Below are 15908 nucleotides of genomic sequence, written 5' to 3'. Positions count from 1 at the left end.
CTTGAAGTCTGAGCAGGTAGCAAATTATGCAGGGTCGTATGATTGTCATCCCTTTTAGAAAAGAAGATCATTGCTTCCCCGTTTTCTTTGAACTGGTGCACACAGCATTAGGCTTTATCATCTGCTGGTTCTACTGTAGGAGCTTGTACAACGTGAGCCATGTGACAGTTCAAGAAGGCATTCCACTGGCCTCCTGAGGTGCATGAGTCAGGAGGCAGATATAAAGCACCCAGGAGGATGGAGGAAGACACAAGTACAGACCCAGAGCTGGACCAGAACAAACAAGCAGCTTGTCTCGCCCCTTAAAAATGCAAGACTTGAAAAAATATATCAATTGTGATTTAATGAAAGGTTTACTTATTTCCTGTCCAGGAAATCGAGTGTTTCTTGTAAAAATATTACATACAAAACATTTACAAGTCTTGTATTTACAACATAACATAGGCTTTTAAAATATCTTACCCCACCTGTTTCCATAGCATATTATACGCTGACATTGTTGGCTTCACCCGCCTTGCAAGCGACTGCTCCCCTGGCGAACTGGTCCACATGCTGAATGAACTCTTTGGGAAGTTTGATCAAATAGCAAAGGTGAGTATCACATCAGTCCATCCACTGTGAAGGTGAATAAACGCTCAGCATGTTTTCTCTCCTTCAAGAATGTTTGCAAAGCCTATTAGTTTTCTTTGCTGTGGCTAGGAAGACCAGTGCTCTAACATGTAAGTACTTCAAGTTTTCTTCTATTGTTAATGATTTTATGTTTAATTTATAATTATGTATAATTCCATGCTCAAAATGGTGAGATTCTCTTTGTGACACTCTCCACCTTGTGCTCTTTCGGGGTACCTTTGTACGCATCTTTTTGTGAATGTTTAATCATCCTGTCTTCACATATTTAAGTAGGATTCTGGAAGAATCCCTGAGGTATGCAGCATGCTGTTTGTACAGCCCTTTGTTTACTATTGTGTCATTTTATCGTATAACTTTGTGCCACTTCAACAGACAAGTCAGCTGTGTGTCTTCCTCTACATGCTCATATATGGGAAATTTCACAAAGACATGAACTCAAGCCATCTCAGAGCACACTAGACCTTACATAGAGAAACTTCTAGAATTTCTGGCAGAATATGGATAGAAAAACATTTCTTTTTCTTTTTTGTCAACTCTTTCCCTTTCATTAAATACTTCCTTTCACCCCAATTTTGTTTGGGAATGGCTCCCCAACACCTTTCACCATACCTATTAATATTAGTTACTTACGCAGAGAAGAGTTGCTTTGCGTAGATTAGTTCATTTTTAACCAGCTGCCAATGTCTTAAAAAGAAATTTGGTTCACAGATGAGACCATCGTCCTTTGTGGTCCCATCCCTAAGGTGTGCTGCCTTATTCTGTATATGGGCTCCCTCTGAGAAAGGAGGTTGAAATTTTAGTGAGAGAATGGTTCTACCTCTGTCCTTTTCAAATGAAAATGATAAGTCTTAGAAGTTAACATTTAGAGAAAAGGAAACGACGAAACTTAATCCATTTTTGTAGTGTGTGCTGGTAGTATTAGGTACAAAGATCCCAACCATCCATTCCTGATAGCAGCATAACTCACATCCACGTGACAATCTCTATTCTGTGAACCTCTTAGGACTGACATTTCTCCTTTTCGTGGGGATCAGTCATATTGGAATAGGACCTCTCCTCTTCTAGTGGAACTTCAGTGTAACTCACTATATGTGCAGTAATTCTGTTGCCAAGTAAAATGACAGAAATGGGCAACAGTAAGTATGCCTACAGAATAATCTAGAATAACATACTTACCCTACTCAGAATAGAGGGCTATTGTGATTTCTTGTAAGATTCTCTGGCTGCATCTTCGTCCAGCCCAGCGGATGCAGTCTAGCCATCACTGGTCAGAGATGCTGTCCATTTTGATGCTCACAATACAGTTAAATAACATTAACCAAGCATCATAAGCAAGCAGCCAGCCCAGCCCATGGAGTGAATATTTGATAAAGCACATCACTTAAGCCAAGAACATCAAGGCCATTGTTATTAACATCCATACTCTCTGACCTAGAATATTCATTAAGAAGTGTCCAAGGAGCTGGATTAATGAGTAGTTTGCTCCTTTCTTATTTGTGTTACTACACTGACATAAGTAAATATATCACCAATAGTTAGTTATATAAATAAGCATGAACACATGTCTAGCCTGTGAGCTAGTGTCAGAAAAAGACACTTGCCAAAACCTGTCAAACTACATACATGCTTACAGTGATGACATGTATTATTATCAGAGGAAATAATTTGTGTTTAGAAAACTTTGAGTTTTGGTGTGTTTTGCTAAACAGCTGCTTAAAGAGTTTAAAAGGAATGTAGACATTGATGTATATTAATGAGATAACCTAAATATCGTAAATATTGTAGTGTAAATTACAATATTTAATATAAATACAATGTAAAAAAAAGCAAAATGCGTTAGTCAAACTTTGTTTGTTTTCATTTTTTAGAATTACTTTTGAATTGTATGTGCATGTGCATCTCTGTATGGATAAGACGCCATCAGCTCTCCTGAAGCTGGAGTTGCAGGGGATTGTGAGAGACCAGATGCAAATGCTGGGAACTGAACCTAGGGTCTCTGCAAGAGCATACCTGCTCTTAACCATTGAGCTACCTACCTGGCCCTATGTTGATCAAATTTTGTATTAGAAAAAATTTATCCTAATATCACAACTAGATTCTTAAATGGTGTGTCTGTGTTACATAGTAGCTTATTGAAGTGTGAAGACAATTATCAATGTGTGTCTGTAGGAAGGAGTCTGCTGCAGTTAAAATAAAAGAGAAAAACCCAAGCATATTAGAGAACACCTTAAGACCTTAACTCATTAAGTCTCACTCTCCGATTCTGGTCTGAATAACTCCAATCTTCATAGAACGCTCATTGGTTCTTCTCCATGAGCGTTTAGAGAAGTTCAGACTACAGAGAACGATCATCCCCTAGGAGAACCACTCCAAAGCAATTCCTGTATGTCCCATGTCTTCCCCCTTCCCAGGACTTGTGTGCTTTGGAAATGGGCATGAGGAAAGGGGTGGTTAGTTGTTGCTGGACGGTGAGGAAAGCCCAGGTTCTGACTCCCTCTCTCCACGCGCCCTGTCCATGGGAGCTGAGTCAGCATTGGATGCTGCTGTTCTGCTCTGAATCACTGTAAGAGCTCAATGCAAATGAGGTCTTCTGATTTCTTTCTCCAGGAGAATGAATGCATGAGAATTAAAATTTTAGGAGACTGCTATTACTGTGTTTCCGGGCTCCCTATATCACTCCCTAACCATGCCAAGAACTGTGTGAAAATGGGATTGGATATGTGCGAAGCCATAAAGTAAGTTGTACGGCTCAGAAATACTGTTTGAGTGCAGAACAATTTTGAGTTGTAATTCTCACCTGCTATTTCTATTTTTTTGTGTGTGTGTACTGGCACTTACTGTACATTTAAGGGTAAATATGAGGAAATGGATCTATTGGCTCGAGAGTACCTCAGTCCAGAGAAAGACTGGCACAGTTGTTTAGGGTCATAGTTATCATCCAAGGATTTCAGTGAAACTGAGTTAATACTTTGTTTCAACGGTGATTAAAACAAATTCCATTCACTGGCTGTACATTCTGTTATATGCTATCTATTAATCTCAGGCATGATTGATGAGGTGATTAAAAATACTTTGATTGGGGTTGGGGATTTAGCTCAGTGGTAGAGTGCTTGCCTAGGAAGCGCAAGGCCCTGGGTTCGGTCCCCAGCTCCGAAAAAAAGAACCAAAAAAAAAAAAAAATACTTTGATTTCTTAAGCCCCCGATCATGGGTGACAGACAGAAGAATCTCTCATACACTCTGGGAAGTCTTTGTTCTCTTTTGTCTTACATGAAGGGGCAGCATTTGTACTCTCATTATTGGAGCATGAGTCAGGTAGTCTAGTGAAGAGATACCATTTGGGGGAAGCCATTTATTTTTACATCAGTAGCTCATTTTCCTGGACATTGTAACATCCTCCAATGCCATCATTATGCACACTCTGGGCCATTGTGAGATGCTGATGGTTTGCTTTACTGTGATGTAACAGACCATTTTCTGTCCTTTGCAATGAGATGCTGTTCTCCTGTGCTTCCCCTTCATTTGCCCTGAAGCAATTGTCTCCAAGTGCTAGGATCATCTCCCTAAACACTTGCTGTGTAATGATACCTTGAATGGTGAATGATATAAGTAAATATTGTCCAATGTTTCTCTCTCTCTGCTTTAGTGAAATTCTTCACTGACCTCTAATGACCAATAACCTAATAATGGTTATTATTAGTCATAAAATATTAGATACAGTTTTAAATTACATTCATTTTCATAAAACACTACATATTACTAAAACTCTTAAAATTATTTTCCTTGTTAAATAGTGTGTTCAACTGATAAGGTTTGACCTTATGATTACTTTTTAAAATTCACATTCAGGCTAAAGGTATTAAGTTCCCAAATATGTTCATAATATGCTTACTAATGACATACCCCTTAGAAAGCACTAGAATTGCAAATGGTGTCTGATATTGCAAGACAGTGATGCCTAAAGATGCTGAATTGAACATTTAGCAAGAAGTCACACATGATGGATCTGTTCTTGATACATGTTACTTAGAAATATAAAAACAGTAGCCTAAATGCTTTGATACTCCTGACAAAGCTAAGCAGACCCTGGAGCTTTGGGTCAACTTCTGGAGTGACTGGGAGAGAATCCCCTTCCTCTTGTCCTCTGCCATGGGAGCATTCATGGTGGCATCGCCAAAAGTCTGACATGCTCTGGATAATAACACAGGGAATTTGACCATGAGATAAAGGAATGAAAGGGCACTACTGATCTGTGATCACTTCGCTTCTGTTTAGGAAAGTGAGGGATGCTACCGGAGTTGATATCAACATGCGTGTAGGAGTGCATTCTGGGAACGTTCTCTGTGGTGTGATTGGTCTCCAGAAGTGGCAGTATGATGTGTGGTCTCATGATGTTACTTTGGCGAACCACATGGAAGCTGGAGGAGTCCCTGGGTAAGACAAATCTTGAATTTCTCTCTTTAAACTGGTGACTTAATTAGACATGCCAGGTGAACAAGGTAGCAATGGGTTGCTGAGTTTTAGATGACAACTCTTGCCTGTGTTGGTATCACGCTACCTATGTCCAGTGACCTCTTATGAAAATCACTTGACTTTGCTCTCAGGACAGCGATAGAGTGCTTTAAAATGTAAAAATCCTGGTTTATTCCCCAGCCACACACACACACACACACACACACAGAGAGAGAGAGAGAGAGAGAGAGAGAGAGAGAGAGAGAGAGAGAGAGAGAGGTGGTTTAGAGAGGCTCAGATCCCAATTTTATAAGCCTTTTAGCCTGTTTTCAAGCATATGAATATCCCATAGTAAATTCTAAACCCTGACTTGTTTGCAAATTTATAAATATTGATCTGAATTACCATTGAATGATTCGGTATAGGCATGGCATCACTCCAGCAGTGTAGCATCTGCCAGGAGTAATCTAAGTACCATAAGCAGCCTTAGAGTCCACTTGTAGTTAGTTGTCAGTCATGTGACTCTCACATGTGGGAATTGTCATTCAAGAAGCAGAGGAGCATGCATTGGGAAGGAAATTCATGCTTTCATACAGTTGACCCCGGATGTGGATTTTGACAGATATTCTCACAGGAAAATTCACTATGATCCAACATTCTCCTGATGAGGTTCGCCAAACTCCATGTGCAGGTTTCTGTGTGCACAAAGAATCTGCAAGTATTAGTCACTCATGACCTCTAGATGCCATTCTTCAAAGCAGTGGCAAAGTAGTCTATAAACTTCCACTAAATTCAATATCTCTAAGGACACATTGGTTTTCCTTCACATGGATTCCCAGAATCAATAGAAACCTTTCTTTACATTTTTCCCTTTTCATGTTTAAAATTTCAATTCCAGGCGTGTTCACATTTCTTCAGTCACTCTGGAGCACTTGAATGGGGCTTATAAAGTGGAGGAAGGAGATGGTGAGATAAGAGACCCATATTTAAAGCAGCACTTGGTGAAAACCTACTTTGTAATCAATCCCAAGGTCAGTACCACTGCACAGTGTTTATAATTAGCTCATTATTTCAGTGACTGGGAAGGAGTAGCAAAAGTATTGTTGCAGATAATGCTTTTAGCCAGGAATTAATATAGTTCTCTGCTACTCTTCACCCTTAAACCACTTTAAATGCAATCAATGGCTTGATTATAGAAGACACTTTTATAAAGATGAATTCAAATACTAATTCAGAAAACATTTTGAATATATCTCATGTCTGTATGCTGGGAGATGGATGAAGGATGATGGTTAGGGTTACTGTAGAGATCTGTCTAGGTATTGTGTTTTTGTTGCATAATACTGTGTATTAGTTAGGGTTTTATTGCTATGAACGGACACTATGGCCAATGCAAATTTTATAAAAGACAGTATTTAATTGGGGCTGCCTTACAGGTTTAGAGGTTCAGTCCATTATCATCAAGGTGGGAGCATGGCAGCATCCTGGCAGGCATGATGCAGGAGGGGCTGAGTTCCACATCTTCACCCAGAGGAAGCCAGGAACAGACTAAGCATCCTTAGGCAGCTAGGAGGAGGGTCTCTAAGCCCACCTCCACGATGACACACTTCCTCCAACAAGGCCACACCTTCTAATAGTGCCACCCCCTGGGTCAAGGATATGTAAAACATCACATACTGTATGTGAAAGGCTTTCAGTGTGCACAGTCTTGAAACCTGTGAGTGGAGAAGAAATAGAGATTTTATTGAAGCCATCAAAACCTAAAAGTATCGTGAGATGAGATAAGATGACTATGAAAGAAGAGAAGAGAATTTTCATGGTTAACAAGCAAACCTCACAATCGATTTCCAATCCATTTATGAAAACCTACATACATCCAGACCCACTTCCCTTGAGCCCATCACCTGGGAGATGTACAGACAGGAAAGCACGGCCTCTTCTTGTGTACACACTGCCTGTTTGATGAAATCAAGGGACTCAGAGCTTTCAGTGTTGTAATCTTCTCTCAAATTCCTGCCAAATTGGTATCATCAGTTTCAGTTTAAGACCCTGAAGCTCTGGACAGTTGCATAACTGTCTTCAAGTGGTAACACTAGTAAATGGTACAGAATGCAGCAAGATGGGCTTTAGAGCTACATCAACCAAGATTACAAAATCAAGATTAAAATCATGAAGCATTTGTCTGTGATACCTTCCCTGGAGCCTGGTTCATCTTTAGGGACACACTTCTGATTAGTTTCACAGTGTGATGGGTATCATGAGTGGCAAGCAGATGGTATGTGTCCTGTATTCGGGCAAAGAACACAAAAACACAGGTGTTTGAGGCCACCTAGCATGACCAACACAGCCAAACCTAGTCACAAAACTGTGAACACAAACCAAAGCAGACCCTAAGTTCTGCCAAAGGGTTTACTTTATGCACCATTATCTATTAACTATCAAGTCCTTTTACTGAGTTTCTATTGCTGGTGAGTTTTACTGTCTAAAAAAGAGCAATTCACTCGACCAAATGAGGCTGGAGCAGGACCTGGGAGGTGATGGGGGGGTTGAAGTGTGCCTATTGTGATGCTTGCTTCTCCTCCCAAGGGAGAGCGACGGAGTCCTCAGCATCTCTTCAGACCTCGACACACTCTGGACGGAGCCAAGATGAGAGCATCTGTCCGCATGACCCGGTACTTGGAGTCCTGGGGAGCAGCCAAGCCGTTCGCACATCTGCACCACAGAGATAGCATGACCACAGAGAATGGGAAGATTAGTACCACGGTATGCCTGCCTTGGAGCCATGGGCATGGTGGAAGGGCTGAGAGCTCCTACCCCAGCAAAGGACCAGCCATTTCCACACAGAATCATGCTTGTCAGCAATGAGGGTGACCTCTGAGTCCATGGCTAACAAAATGAATTAACCAAGCTCTTCTTTCTCTTATGGAAAATGTATGATACCTTGACCATCTGAGGATAGTAGATGTAAAGCCACAATGTCCTGCTCATGGGCACTGTTAAGACTATTCAAGTCCCACGTGTGCAGGCTCAATGACAGCGCTGCCTGCCCTTTTGCTGTGCTTCCTTCTGGTTCCAACCAGAAACGCCAAAGCTTCTCACAGTGGGGACTCTTGCAATAAGATGCTGAGAAGAAGATAGAAGATAGATCCAGAAGAAGCGGGAGGAGTAAACACAGTTAAATGATTAACACAATCCTAAAAGCATGCTTAAGTCTTGAAATGGAGTTCAGTTTCATGTGAGGTGGCAGTAAAGTTATTAGGATGAAGTTGGGATAAAACACAATGTTTTATGGTTCTTATTGGCTAAGAAAGAGCATGGCAGGCTGTCAGGTGAAAGGCAGCTTTCCATCCTTCCTCTACCCTGTGCCTTGGACTTAACAACACATAATTACATCATTTCCCCTTCCCTTTCTACCCATCAAAACCTCCAATATAGCCCCTCTTCTCTCTTTAAAATTCACTGACTCTTTCTTCATTAATTCCTGTTACATACCTAACTTAAAAATAGACATAAACCAAGAGAAGGCTGTGAGTGATCCTCTTTCTCTACATCCTCGCCAGCACCTGCCATTGCTGGAGTTTTTGATCTTAGCCATTCTGAGTGGTGTGAGGTGGAATCTCAGGGTTGTTTTGATTTGCATTTCCCTGATGACTAAGGATGTCAAACATTTCTTTAGGTGTTTTTTGGCCATTTGATATTCCTCAGCTGAGAATGTTTTCTTTAGCTCTGTATCCCATTTTTTAATAGGGTTATTTGACTCTCTGGTGTCTAACTTCGTGAGTTCTTTGTATATTTTGGATATTAGCCATCTATTAGTTGTAGGATTGGTAAAGATCTTTTCCCAATCTGTTGGTTGCCGCTTTGTCCTAAGCACAGTGTCCTTTGCCTCACAGAAGCTTTGCAGCTTTATGAGGTTTCATTTGTCGATTCTTGATCTTAGAGCATAAGTCATTGGTGTTCTGTTCAGGAATTTTTCTCCAGTGCCCATGTGTTCAAGGCTCTTCCCCACTTTTTCTTCTATTAGTTTGACTGTATCTGGTTTGATGTGGAGGTCCTTGATCCACTTGGACTTAAGTTTTGTACAGAGCGTTAAGAATGGATCAATCTGCATTCTTCTACATGCTGACCTCCAGTTGAACCAGCACCATTCTCTGAAAATGCTATCTTTCTTCCATTGGATGGTTTTGGTTCCTTTGTCAAAAATCAAGAGACCATAGGTGTGTCGGTTCATTTCTGGGTCTTCAGTTCTATTCCACTGATCTATCTGCCTGTCTCTTTACCAGTACCATACAATTTTTATGACTATTGCTCTGCAATACTGCTTGAGGTCAGGGATGGTGATTCCCCCAGAAGTCCTTTTATTGTTGAGGATAGTTTTAGCTATCCTGGTTTTTTTATTGTGAATTTCTGACAACTCTAATGAAGTCTTCTGCAAGCACTTCTTGGCATCAGCAATAGTGTCAGGGTTGGTGTCTGCAGATGAGATGGATCCCTACGTAGGGAGGTCTCTGGATGGCCTTTCCTTCGGTCTGTGTTCAAAGTTTTTTATCTCTGTTTTTCTTTTGGACAGGAACATTTCTGGGTTAAAAATTTTGAGATGGGCGGGTGGCCCCATCCCTCAACAGGCTATGCCTGTCTAGTGGATATGGTCTCTATAGGTTGTTTCTCTTAAAGCCATCACCACTGGGTCCTGTGAGCCTTATACCAATTTTTTAAGTCGTTACATGTTTCTAATAAGCCCTTTTTCCTCTGGTAGACTATCGCATAGTTATTTAAATTATATTCACCATGTAAAAGAAGAAATAGGTACCATCTCAGAATCATTGGCACATTCCGTTCTTCCTAAAAGATGTATCTGTCACCACTAATTAAGTTTCTTTTTTATTGCAGGATGTGCCAATGGGTCAACATAATTTTCAAAATCGCACCTTAAGGTATGGCTTCTCATCGACTTTAATTTTTGAAGGCATAATGCTTGTTATTTATTTCTTAGAGTAATTATCATCAATTAGAGCAGTTTCAAAGCTGTCTTCCAAAAGAGCAGCTACTGTGCAGAGCCCTATCAAATTACTCCCAGCTTCTAAACATAAGAATTAGTGTCTAGTTATTAGGCTTGAGAGAGAGAGAGAGAGAAGAGGAAAACACCACCTGCTTGACACTTTGCACTGTTAAATGTTTTCTTGCAATCACTCTTCCTACTAGACATTTAGGGTTTTAAAAATCTGAATTGTTTTACATTTTTAACTGCTGCTTAAAAATCATTGTTTGATTTGAATCCCAAAAGTGACCACCAACCGGCCACCCTGCTCAAAAAGAAAGACCTTTTCAAGAATGTCCTGTGTGTCCTGCCACTATCCACAATACTGCCATATGCCCATCTTTGTTTCATTGTATCAGTGTTTCTATGCATGTGTTTATGTACAACACATGCTTGTATGAACCACAGAGTTCCAAAGAGGGTGACTGAGCCCCTCAGAATGGGAGTTTCAAATAGTTGGAAACTACCACATGGGTGCTGAGAACTGAACCTGGGTCCTCTGCCACAGTAACAGAGTTTTTCATGATAGAATCATCTCATTGGGCCCCACTACATATTTAATCTCACACTGATCTATCTTCCACTTTACTATAATACTGGAATAATTAATGTAAGCTATTGGTACAAAAGTTAAGGTAACGTTCCTTTCCTTACAAACAGATTGCCTTTTAGGTTTACAAAAATGGAAGAAAATGGAAGATTCAACAAATTTTCCTATAGAAAATGCAATGTATCCACGAAGAAAGCAAACACACCTGTTAAGACTGTTTGTTTTCCCAGAGCCCTTCCATGTGATGGCTGTAATGAGCCCTAATTTGTATTTTTACAAATGTGAAATTTTAACATTGAAATTTAGTACTTTCATTCCTTATGTTATGGAGATGATACCTCTTGTTTTTTTTCAAATATGTTCTTTTTCCATAATATGTACTATATTAAGGTAATCTTATGACTATACAGTATCTCTATATGCTACCTTGATAAGGCATCCCCTTCCTGGTGATGGTGGGATGCTCACACATGTGTTAGCAAGTATTCTCAGGAACATCTATCTGTATTCACCACCATGCAACTCCGTTTCAAAAGACAAGATACAATGGGGAAAGTTTCATAGGAGCCCACACTGGGTATGGCATATCTTCACGGATGAATGTGGCTAGGAGTCTAATGAAAGCATGCTACCATTTTATCTCTTATGTCAGAGAAAATCTACATATCGACTGTGTTTGCATAGGGTAGATACTGTTGCATAATCATTATAAAGGGGAAGAACCTAAGACACAAGGGAACTGAAAAATCCTAAGAGTCTTATGACTACCAGAGCTGAAACCAGGACTTGATTTAATACAGTGTCCAGCTACTCTGCCTCCAAAGCCTGGGTGGGTTAGAAAGGGATTCATGCATATTTGCTTCATGTTGTCTATATTTGTTGATCTTTAATGACCTCTAAGAATTGTATAGAGAACACAGCTTTTGAGTCAGACTCAAGGGGCTTTCTCCTATTTCCAGGCTCTGCAACCTGGACTCAGAGAGGTTTGTTCCTGACCAGGGCACTGGCTTCTCATGACACCATCTTTGCCTCTTTAAGTGGACTTACCCAGGCTTTGGATTACACAGATCTGAGAAAGAAAAAACCTAGATGAGTGTTGACACATTGAAAAGAGGGATTGGAGCACAGAGCTGAGCTCAGAATCAGGAGCAAAGAAAGCACAGAGAAATCAGTAGTGCTGAAGCGAAAGGACAAAATCACAACAGGTTATCAAGAGGTCTTGGTGAGAGGACCAACAGGTGTATAGCTGCCTTGCCCTCTCAACAGTGGAAGCCACATAAGTAAGAAATCTGTGCACACATCAGAATCATTACCTGGATAGTACATTTAAATTATCCACCAGAGTATGCACTTCATGGTCATTTTCCATGTTATGTTTGAAACAATGAGCCCTGTACAGGCATTATGGCGCTAACACTGACCACTGAGCAGATTATCAAAGCTGAGACATTAGCTTAACCTCTCAGGAAATATGTGCCTTTACCTGTGAGCACCAAGCTAACTGCACATTTCCTTAGACTTTGACAGAATGTGAGAAAGCAAACCACTGAAGTGCAGAAACTCCAGTCTCGTCCTGGAACTTGAAGCTTGCAGTAAGGGTCTAAGTACATCACAGGGAGTTCATAAATAAGGGTACATGTCCATACCAGATGACTGCTAAAGCTCTACTTAAAATAAAAATACAAAGGAGCTGGAGATGAGGCTCAGTGGTAAGCACAGGATGATCCTGCATGGGGCACTCGAGATTCTAGTATCAAACCCAAATGGGACCAAAATCAATATGTTTTCTTAAAGTGGATTGGAATTTAGTGTGTTCAAGCTTCATAATTGATTTGGCTCGATGTGGACAGTCAGATCATCCACCTTCTGTCATTTTTATTTTAGAAGGAAATCAGTCCTTGACCTTTTACAGAATGACAGAGACAAGGAACAAAGTCAAATGTAGAGAACACAAACACTGCTGTGTCTCACTGATAGTTCTGTGAGATTTAATTACAGATAAATGGTAAATGTAACATTTCACGTTTGTTTGTGTTCTTATCTGTATGTACAGATATATCAAACTTCAGGAAAGTGCCAGCATTATTCCAGATCAGATCTATCCAATTGGTTTTAAACCACCTAGATGCATGTGTCTGAAGACAGGAATAGCCCCATTTAGACTGGCTAGCAGGGGCCAACCTCTACCTTTAATCTTTCCAGTAGATATTTAACTTTTAAAATACATATCAATCTCATTTTCGCCTTTATGCCATTCTCATGTGAATTATTCACTGTTCCTAGTGGGAGGGAGGTCCCACTTTTAAGTGGCATAGGTCACTTAGAAACTCTCATACGTTATGTCTTAGGATCACCTGCTCTGAGACCACGTGTGGTAATCTCCAAGTCTACAAACATAACAAGGTTTTCTATGAGTGTGACTTTTGCATGCCACGGGATCCTTACATTATATTCAATTATACTCAATAGATTACATATGAAACCAAACTTTGAAATGCCCAAACAGAGACTGCAGCTTTGTAAATTCTTTGAAACTGGCTAAGAAATACATCAAAAAGGAATGACCAACATAAATTCCTCTGGGAATTTTTCCTATAGACAGTGTATTCTGATCATTAAATGAAGTTTATCAAGTTATTAAACACCAAGTACTTCCAGTGGTGGTTTGAAATCCCAGTGAGTTTCACAGAATAGTAAGCCAACATATTTAGCATAGTAAGCGCTGGGGTCAGTTTATTCAGTTCTTGGTATAGGTGTATGCTTTGTTACCACTAGAACTGGACCTCATATTAACCTTCATACTAACATTCTCACTGATAATATTTCCTTTTTGTATAGAACTAAGTCACAGAAGAAGAGATTTGAAGAAGAACTGAATGAAAGGATGATCCAAGCAATTGATGGGATCAATGCACAGAAGTAAGTTTGTACTTTCACTTGACTTATTTCAAAGTCTGATGTTTGGCTACAATGTAACACTTTCCAAGAGTCTCATAGCCTATGTTTACATGAATACAATGTAACATTTTCCAAGTGTCTCCTAGTCAGAGCTTCTGTCCTTATCCTGGCAAACCCAGGTGTCTTGGACAGTTTGTCATTTTCATCCCGGTTACCCTCCAATTTTCATCCCGTCCATAGTAGCTTTTTTAGTAGGATTTCTGTTATGTGATAGTATCATATGATAAAAATTAAGTTCTACCTAGAAAGTAGTCACCCAGTTACTTAATAATAAACATTGTGACAAGTAATCCTACAAAGAAAAGTCATGGGTCAGATTATATACTTTGCTCTTATTAATGAAAATAAAATAAAATTACATGATTTTCCCCTTCCCTTTTCTCCCTACAGTTCTTCCCATGCAACCCCACTCATTTAAATTCATTTACCATATTTCTTTAATTGTTTTATATTTTAAAATTTGAAAGTATGGAGTTTAACTGTGTCATAAAACTTATCTATGTCATAAAGGAACTCCTCTATGCCCTAGAAAGGCTTGGAGAAAGTCAGCTATGACATAGAGTACCTCATTTATGTCATAGAGAATATCACCTGGAAGATTCACCTGTGCCATAGAGAAGTTGCCTATGCCATAATAGGACCCGCCTGTGTCATTGGGGACTCACCTGTGTTATAGGAGACTCACCAGTGTCATAGAGAAAGTTTCTTGTGTCATAGGGGATTCACCTGTGTCCTAGAGGATTCACCTGTGTCATAGAGGACTTACCTGTGTTACAGAGAATTGGACTGTACCCTAGAACCATCTGTGCCAGAAAAGACCTCAACTATGTCATAGAGGTCTCACAGAGAGCCAAAGACAGATGAAGTATCAAGCACACCTATACAATCAGTGCTTTTTTAAAAAATTAAATTAGAATGAGAAATAGCAGATTGACATGAGAAAATGCTTTAAAGAAAAAATTCCATATTTAAGGTAACCTACTTCATTTGTTATATCAAAGTTGACTTTTGAAAAATATAAATGACTTTCACCTTCAATCAATACAGCTTAATGTAAAGTTGCAAGAAGACCTCAGTTGCTTATCTTTACAAAATGCCTGTTTTTCTAGACTGCCCCAAATAGATATTCAGAATACACACAGTGTTTATGAAAGAGCCACAGGTGTCTATTTTATAATATTTATGTCATACTCTCTTGGTCTATGCAATGAAGTGTCTTGATAAGGTGAGCTACAAGAAAGATATGCAAGCTATGGTTATCACCTGTCGTAGCTCTGTCATGTGTCCACGTTGATAACACATAACATCATCCTGCATGCTCAAGGTCCATGAGCAGAGCTTCGTAGAAGGCTGACTCTGGAATCCTCATAGCATTAGCTTGACCTCTGGTCCAATGAACACTTCAGCACTTCACAAAGAAGCAAACCATCACCTGGAAACTACTAGCAGATTAAAAACAAGGAAGAGGGAGAGTCATCCAACTAAAGGAAATATCAGGGGATACTTTGTTTCCCCAAGAATTATACACATTAGAAAAAAGAGGAACTCTTGCCCATTGACAGAGTTTGAGACCAGAAATAATAACAGTAGAAAAACTAAAACTCCCCCCCAGGCTCCCAGGCTCGGTGTGTGCTCAGGTGGGACCCTACTGTCCAAACCATTTCTTCATTCTCTCAGGGGACTGTTAGCCAATGCTATGGTGGCACTGCTTTACTGTTGTTAAGCTTAACTTTGAACTCTTGATTTTCTTTGCTTCATTATTGTTCAAGCATGTGCACTTACAGATCACATGATACCATGCAGCTTTGCACCTAACAAATGTTTCCTGATGCCTTAACTGCTTCTGTCATACGTTTCCCTGACATTTCCCAAATGAAACAGGAAAGGGAACTGCTCAAGGGGAAGCCCTTTGGCCTCTAGGTTTGGTTGGCATTGATTATGTTTTGTTGTTGGGTTTGGAATGATGATCCTCTGATCTTCTGGTTTCCACCTAATGATTCCAGTGGGATTGGATTACCAATTAGTGTTTCTTGTTATTTGTATAAAACAGTGATTTCTCTGCAGATTGTCATGTATTGTGTTCAGCATCAGAGCATCAGACAGAGCAAACTTCCCTTCCCGTGTATATGCACAGAGTACAAGACCAAAACTCACTTATGTGTGATCTTAGTCCAGCTCTACTCCCAAGACCCCATCAACCTCTACAGTACCCGAGGGGTGTGCATCCTAACAAAGCCATGTCAGAGGTTAGGGCTTCGACATATGAAATTCAGGTAGACAG

At 40.0% G+C, this 15908-nt stretch overlaps 1 protein-coding gene across 1 annotated transcript in view; it reads left to right on the top strand.

Moving 5' to 3' along the window:
- Adcy2 (adenylate cyclase 2) overlaps positions 1–15908 on the top strand; it is a 410506-nt gene that overhangs the window by 294991 nt on the left and 99607 nt on the right. The window contains exons 6-12 of the mRNA XM_032894822.1: positions 480–591; positions 3238–3365; positions 4905–5063; positions 5980–6112; positions 7668–7844; positions 9972–10015; positions 13508–13588. Coding sequence (XP_032750713.1) covers positions 480–591; positions 3238–3365; positions 4905–5063; positions 5980–6112; positions 7668–7844; positions 9972–10015; positions 13508–13588 — 834 coding nt within the window. The remainder of the gene's footprint in view (positions 1–479; positions 592–3237; positions 3366–4904; positions 5064–5979; positions 6113–7667; positions 7845–9971; positions 10016–13507; positions 13589–15908) is intronic.

The sequence above is a fragment of the Rattus rattus genome, chromosome 2, assembly GCF_011064425.1.
Source record: "Rattus rattus isolate New Zealand chromosome 2, Rrattus_CSIRO_v1, whole genome shotgun sequence".
Classification (NCBI taxonomy): domain Eukaryota; kingdom Metazoa; phylum Chordata; class Mammalia; order Rodentia; family Muridae; genus Rattus; species Rattus rattus.
The sequence above is the reverse complement of the archived record's forward strand: the minus strand, read 5'-3'. Positions and strand labels throughout refer to the sequence as shown.